General features: G+C 43.5%; 1 protein-coding gene across 1 annotated transcript in view; it reads left to right on the forward strand.

The window, feature by feature from the left end:
• Positions 1 to 451: 451 nt before the first annotated feature.
• The window catches only part of LOC109487225 (CUB and sushi domain-containing protein 2-like), a 9,568-nt gene continuing 2,506 nt past the window's right edge, over positions 452 to 7,513 (forward strand). Inside the window, exons 1-6 of the mRNA XM_019791211.1 lie at positions 452 to 595; positions 1,006 to 1,416; positions 2,160 to 2,336; positions 3,294 to 3,704; positions 4,422 to 4,592; positions 6,402 to 6,698. Of these exons, the coding sequence (XP_019646770.1) occupies positions 523 to 595; positions 1,006 to 1,416; positions 2,160 to 2,336; positions 3,294 to 3,704; positions 4,422 to 4,592; positions 6,402 to 6,698 (1,540 nt within the window). The 5' untranslated portion in view covers positions 452 to 522. The remainder of the gene's footprint in view (positions 596 to 1,005; positions 1,417 to 2,159; positions 2,337 to 3,293; positions 3,705 to 4,421; positions 4,593 to 6,401; positions 6,699 to 7,513) is intronic.

Consider the following 7,513-nt stretch of genomic DNA (forward strand, 5'->3'; position numbering starts at 1 on the left):
CCAGAGATCTCGCACCCCCACCCCCCCTCCTCGCCCCTTAGTTAGTCTACTTTTATTTACACCGTACCACGTACGGGTATGGGAGGTACAAAAATTTGATTAACATTTCTAGAGATATTATTACGGGTTCGGTTGAAGCTTGGAGGTAACGTCCTTGGTTGAAGTATTCCCTGTTGCTTATAATGCTGTTGATTTGATTTTTGAGGGTCTCCGAGGGGGATCCAACAGCCCCATAAAGAAAATAGTTTGTGGTTTTTAACTGTATGGCTGTTAAAATAGTTCCTCATACCTATCACACATACAAACTATGAGCCGATTTGGCCGACCCCCATATTCCGACCTCTGCCTGGTTTTCTCATGACTTTAAAATAGCTTCAGCGGATTTCCTTGTTTAAAGGAAAGGACACAGTCACGAGTCAGCGATATCCCCGGCACTCTTGCGTGGGGGAAAGTTCCTAACAGGAAACGACATGAACCAGAGATACCCCACAGCTTGAAGTACGTGGCATTTAAGTGAAGAAAATGGCTGGAGTAAGAAGTCTTTTCCGCGTTGTCCTGGGTTTTCTGTGGATCTTGGAGAGTCGTGGACAGACAGGTAAGATGTTACTGTCGTCAGATGTATGGCATTTCCGTGTGAAAATTACATATGTAAAAACGTCACGTTTTGGGTTCTACACGTCAGGTTTTCTTGGGTCAATACGTCACGTAGCCAGGCCAAGGTTATGTATGGCAAAACGCACGGATACGTTACATCTATGTGTTCTCTGATTCCGTGTCAAAATTACGTACGTTGAAAACATTACGTTTAGGTCCCTACTTCACGTTTTGTGTCGTCGATATGTCACGTGTGCCAGGTAATACTTTATGTATGTAAAATGCAATCATTCCGTCAAAACTTATCTTCCATAAAAATGGCGATTACCTACAGACTGTAATATTAGTGTAGGCAGTTGAAATAATAACCTAATAACTTCTGAAATTATAACCTTATTCGTTCTGAAATAGGTTGCCCAGACGGGTACGTTTACCATCAGCCTAATCGCCTGTGCTACAAGGCCTTCAACGACACGGCAACCTACAACGGTGCAGTCAGTAGGTGTTCTTCAGACGGGGGAGTCCTTGCCATACCCCGCGACAACGCAACCAACAACTTCCTCATCGATCTGAAAAATGCCGTCGACATCAACGCTTTCTTCCGTTTTGGACTGACTGATGTCCACCAGGAGGGACTTTGGATTTGGGACGATAACGTTCCTCTCGGCGACTTCAGAGCTTGGTTTCCAGGCGAACCCAACAACGCAGGTAACGAGGACTGTGCAGAGTACTTTTCCGAAAGCCATTCCTACAGTAACACATGGAACGATGGACCGTGTTCTAGGGACGACAGGAAGTTCATCTGTCAAGTCTCTCTATCAGGTAAGCTTCAACATGTTGACGTTTGCGCTTGCCATTTTAGAACTTTTGACAGTTGTTGCGTACATTGCTGTACATTTTGTGTCCAGTCTTTTATTGTTTCCACATATTTGTGGTCAGCATAAGTTAAGAAGGCTTTGGCAAGACAAAGGTCAAAGTCGTTTGTGTCCCCTGGCGACGGTACTTTGTTCCTTCGGGTTTTGCATCTTTTGCCCTGGACATGCTAGGTTTTCAATTTTTACCTTTTTGAAACATGGGAGGTGTTGTTTTTGACCTGTTTTTGTTTGTGTGTGTGTGGGGGGGGTCCGAAACCATTAGATTTTGGACCTTCTAGCGGCTTGTTATGGTGCTGCAGATTGTTATGGAACTTCCTATTTTGTTATCTCGTGACCTGGACGTGCTAGGCCTAGGGTCATGCTAGCTACACAGTATTTCCCGCGGAGTTGAAGTTTATGGGCTGAGGTACCCAAGTCTAAATCTATAGGCGACGCCATGATTGTAGTCCGGGACTCATCCCCATAGCGTCACGCATATCATTTGTATGTTACTTGCATTCGCACTTGTATGACTGAAATTGTATTTTTGAAGTGCTATTAACATAATTTCCCTGCTGAATTATCACACAAACAATACATCATATTGATTACAAAGTAGCGAATTCTTGAAATCGCAGAAAGAAAGAGCCACCTCATTTTAGTTAAACTTTCATAGTTTGTAATATATATATGTAATATATATTTTTGCAGGTCAATGCTGGGACCCTGGTGTGCCAGCCAATGGCATCAGGGATAACAACAGTAACTTTACATCAGGACAGACAGTCAGGTACACCTGTATGGACGGGTATTGGCTGCTGCTGGGGACTGCCAATATAACCTGCCAGCCGGACGGGACTTGGAGTGGTGTTCCACCAACTTGTGGAGGTAAGAAGTAAAGAATAAAAGTGTTGACGTTAGAGTTAGAACTTCCGGTTTACGGTATTATACGCGTATACCGGTAGCTTTGATCGTCATGTTTAAAGTGACTTTTTGATGACCTATCCGCGTTAAATCTCTACTACTCGCAGCCGTCACTTTTGCGGTAAAGTTCGTCCCGCTAGAATCTCAGTTCAACATTTTTACGTTTCTGTGGAAGTTTATCCAGTTAAACTGAAATATTACCGGAGAAAGTAGAGGATATCGATAATCTTTGAAAGAACAGAAGTTACGCAAGAGCGCCCCCCTCCCCCACTTGACGATTCACGTTCGACGATATCTAAGGTCAATGTCGACTTGCGATCGTGAAATTTCCGGAACCGCCAAAATTTCGCTAAACGTTTAACCACAAGGATGTCAACCTGTTATTTTCACGTCCCTACACAGGTTTTGTACGAATGAAGTCAGTATATTGCGTATTTTTTCATGCGAGCGTAGCTAGCGTATAACGTACATATAGTAAACAATGAGTTCGGTCAAGAAATTCGGAAAATGAGCGGGGATTTGTCATTTCTACCGGCTGAAATTAAACCCAGGCCAAATGCTCACGACAACCTTATCTATTCGTAACACTTTTGTCGTGCGTCGGTACATACAGTTCATATGTCCGGCATGGTCCCACAAAGGCATTCTAAGTACATGCCCCAGGAATCGAAGTTGACGCTGACTTACCATGGTGATAAAGGCCAGGGTCGAGTGTTGGTCAACTTGTAGATCCAGGCGTTGCTCACATGGTCTAGGTGTTTGATGTTAAGCATGACCCTATAGCATGATGTGGTGCAATCATTTCGTCAAAAATTATCTTATTCACTGCTTCGATCTTGGGTCAAAATGGCGATTGTCTACAGACTGCATTAACCACAAGTGCAGGCAGTTGAAATAATAACCTTATTCGTTCTGAAATAGGTTGTCCGGACGGGTACGTTTACCATCAGCCTAATCGCCTGTGCTACAAGGCCTTCAACGACACGGCAACCTACAACGGTGCAGTCAGTAGGTGTTCTTCAGACGGGGGAGTCCTTGCCATACCCCGCGACAACGCAACCAACAACTTCCTCATCGATCTGAAAAATGCCGTCGACATCAACGCTTGGTTCCGTTTTGGACTGACTGATGTCAACCAGGAGGGAGTTTGGATGTGGGACGATAACGTTCCTCTCGGCGACTTCAGAGCTTGGTTTCCAGGCGAACCCAACAACTCAGGTAACGAGGACTGTGCCGAGTACTGTTCCGGAAGCCATTCCTACAAACCAAACACATGGAACGATGGATCGTGTACTAGAGACGACAAGTTCATCTGTCAAGTCTCTCTATCAGGTAAGCTTCTCAACATGTTGACGTTTGCGCTTGCCATTTTAGAACTTTTGACAGTTGTTGCGTACATTGCTGTACATTTTGTGTCCAGTCTTTTATTGTTTCCACATATTTGTGGTCAGCATAAGTTAAGAAGGCTTTGGCAAGACAAAGGTCAAAGTCGTTTGTGTCCCCTGGCGACGGTACTTTGTTCCTTCGGGTTTTGCATCTTTTGCCCTGGACATGCTAGGTTTTCAATTTTTACCTTTTTGAAACATGGGAGGTGTTGTTTTTGATCTGTTTTTGTTTGTGTGTGGGGGGGGGGGGTCCGAAACCATTAGATTTTGGACCTTCTAGCGGTTTGTTATGGTGCTGCAGATTGTTATGGAACTTCCGATTTTGTTATCTCGTGACTTGGACATGCTAGGGTCATGCTAGCTACACAGTATTACGGGCCGAGGTACCCACGTCTAAATCTACAGGCGACGCCATGATTGTAGGCCGGGACTCATCACTAGAGCGTCACGCATATCATTTGCATGTTACTTACATTCGCACTCGTATGACTGAAATTGTATTTTTAAGTGCTATTAACATAATTTCCCTGCTAAATTATCACACAAACAATACATCATATTGATTACAAAGTAGTGAATTCTTGAAATCGCAGAAAGAAAGAGCCACCTCATTTTAGTTAAACTTTCATAGTTTGTAATATATATGTAATATATATTTTTGCAGGTCAATGCTGGGACCCTGGTGTGCCAGCCAATGGGATCAGGGATAACAACAGTAACTTTATATCAGGACAGACAGTCAGGTACACCTGTATGGACGGGTTTCAGCTGTTTGGGACTGCCAATATAAACTGCCAGCCGGACGGGACTTGGAGTGGTGTTCCACCAACTTGTGGTAATAAGTTAAGAATAAACGTGTTGACGTTAGGGTTAGAACGTCCGGTTTACGGTATAATACGCGTATACCGGTAACTTTGATCGTCATGTTTAAAGTGACTTTTTGATGACTTATCCACGTTAAATCTCTACTACCCACAGCCCTCACTTTTGCGGTAAAGTTCGTCCCGCTAGAATCTCAGTTCAACATTTTTACGTTTCTGTGGAAGTTTATCCAGTTGAACTTAAATATTACCGGAGAAAGTAGAGGATATCGATAATCTTCGAAAGAACAGAAGTTACGCACGAGTGCCCCCCTCCCCCACTTGACGATTCACGTACGACGATATCTAAGGTCAATGTCGACTTGCGATCGTGAAATTTCCGGAACCGCCAAAATTTCACTAAATGTTTAACCACAAGGATGTCTACCTGTTATTTTCACGTCCCTATACAGGTTTTGTACGAATGAAGTCAGTATATTACGTATTTTTTCATGCGAGCGTAGCTAGCGTATAACGTACATATAGTAAACAATGAGTTCGGTCAATGAATTCGGAAAATGAGCGGGGATTTGTCATTTCTACCGGCTGAAATTAAACCCAGGCCAAATGCTCACGACAACCTTATCTATTCGTTCACTTTTGCCGTGCGTCGGTACATACAGGGCATATGTCCAGCATGGTCCCACAAAGGCATTCTAAGTACATGTCCCAGGAATCGAAGTTGACGCTGCCTTACCATGGTGATAAGGGGTCGAGTGTTGGTCAACTTGTAGATCCAGGCGTTGCTAACATGGTCTTTGATGTTAAGCACGACCCTATACCATGATGTGGTGAACGCGTTTAGCTTATTTTCCATGTCCCCTGATATGACCCAGGATTCACAGCCATATAACAGTATTGTCAAGCAGGTGGTGTTGAAAAGCTTGAGTTTAGTGGATGTGGAGATTGATGGACTTCTCCAGATCTTCTCCAGTTTTCATAAATCAGTCCATGCAAGTGATTTCCTCTTGGCCATATCATAGCTGCTAGAGGCCATCATGGACCCAAGATATTTGAAGTTGGCAACATGTCTTATTGGCTGCTTACAAACACGCACACACACACACACACACACACACACACACACGCACGCACGCACTCACAAATACACAATTACACACACACGAACGCCATTGAAAACATATCATTCATAGCGAAGGTAATTAGACAAGACAATAGGAGAAGACGTGCATCTATAGAGGCATACTGGCCGCTATTTACAGTTGCGTACTATTTTGTCCGTGAGCTTGCAATGCCAACAATAAGAGGCACAGTGTAACCAAGAATAAACGCTCTGATGCCACTGTAAATGTACTACCATGCTTAATTTCAACCGCGAACTTAAAACACTGCAAAAATCTCTTTAGAAATACTAACGCGTCCGGACAAAACTGAACTTGCAGTACTTCATCCTCCTCTACTGCTTTTCAAACAAAGATAGTTCGGTGCTTTTGCATTTGTAATATATTCGTTTCTGTGTTGTGCAGTATGAGCTAAAATTTGGCATGAATGTAGAATACAGTTTTTTTCATTTTATAGAAACAGGCCTTTGAAATGATTGTTTTATTTGGGTTTTCTGGCCATTTTCAGGCAAAAAATTACATTTTGGGATCTGGAGCCCTGTAGTTAGTATTAAATCCGAATGAGCTGAAATTCGGTATGGGGATACCTTGGACACATGGCCAAAAAATGTATACGTATGTAATGTATGCAGATCAGGCCAATTCTTTGGTAATTCATTAACCTGTCACATCACTTATTTTCCTACTATCCGTCTGTGTCAGGATGCCCCACGGTTGTCCTATATGGCGGCTCCGACACTGAGCAGGCCGGTAGGATGACGTCCTACACCATGACGGGAGACACCCTCGGTGACCGGCCCGTGTACTACAGCAGCGTCAACTGCAACTACCTGTATTACTACAAGCCTACCCTGGAGTGGCGCGTGGGACCGCAGTTCGACCGCAGTGGCGTGCGTGTCGGGGACTCCGCCCTCTACGCTGACCAGATCAACGGGACGTTCCGTCTGTATATTCGCAATGAGTGGATAGAGAACCCGGATGTGAAGATCGCCTGCTCTGGTTCGTAGCACCAACCATATTTGATGACCACATGCAAATGGATCCGACAACGCTTGATCCCCAACATTTATGTGCTAATATGTAAAATTTAGCTTCTTTTATAAAATAGAGAAACATGAAAGGACGATCTAACCGTGAGATATCAACTTCTTTTCATTTTAAATCGGGGTTGCCTAGAATATATGAATATATAATATGTTAAATATTCTGAATACCCTATAAGCAATACGTTTTATCTTTTCTTGAAACTCTGTAACATTATCCTATCATTATCATTACTAAGTTATATCAATGTAATTGTTGTAAATTTTAACATAAAATCTGTATTAGTTGGTGCATAAGCGATGTTATGTATATACTGAGCAATGCATTTTTATTTGTGTATACACTAGTAATTGTAAAAGCTGCTTAATAAAAAAAGGGTCCGACCAAAAGCTTTCAATTTGCTGTATTATGTATGTCTTTGCAAGAATAAACCAGTCATATATAGAACCTTTGTGCAACATTCCGTTTACGCTTACAATCACGGCTACATAGAGTCTGCATTTCTATCCTTATTCGTTTCAGATGACGTCCCAGCTGGCGTGGTAGTTCCACAATCGGTAGGGAGCGCTACAAACTGTACGAGGGTCCGTCTGCACGGCAATGCCGACTACCAACCCTCCCTCATGACGACCTACACCAGAACAGGCCAGACCAGTGGCGGCAGACCTGTCTACGTTAGTGACACAGACAGCCGAGACTTTCTCCACTTCGTCGAAAGCGATGAGGTATGGTGGGTGGGTCCCACGATCGGACAAACCCGCGGCTTCGCT

Source organism: Branchiostoma belcheri, unplaced genomic scaffold (assembly GCF_001625305.1).
Source record: "Branchiostoma belcheri isolate BF01 breed outbred unplaced genomic scaffold, Haploidv18h27 scaffold87, whole genome shotgun sequence".
NCBI lineage: Eukaryota > Metazoa > Chordata > Leptocardii > Amphioxiformes > Branchiostomatidae > Branchiostoma > Branchiostoma belcheri.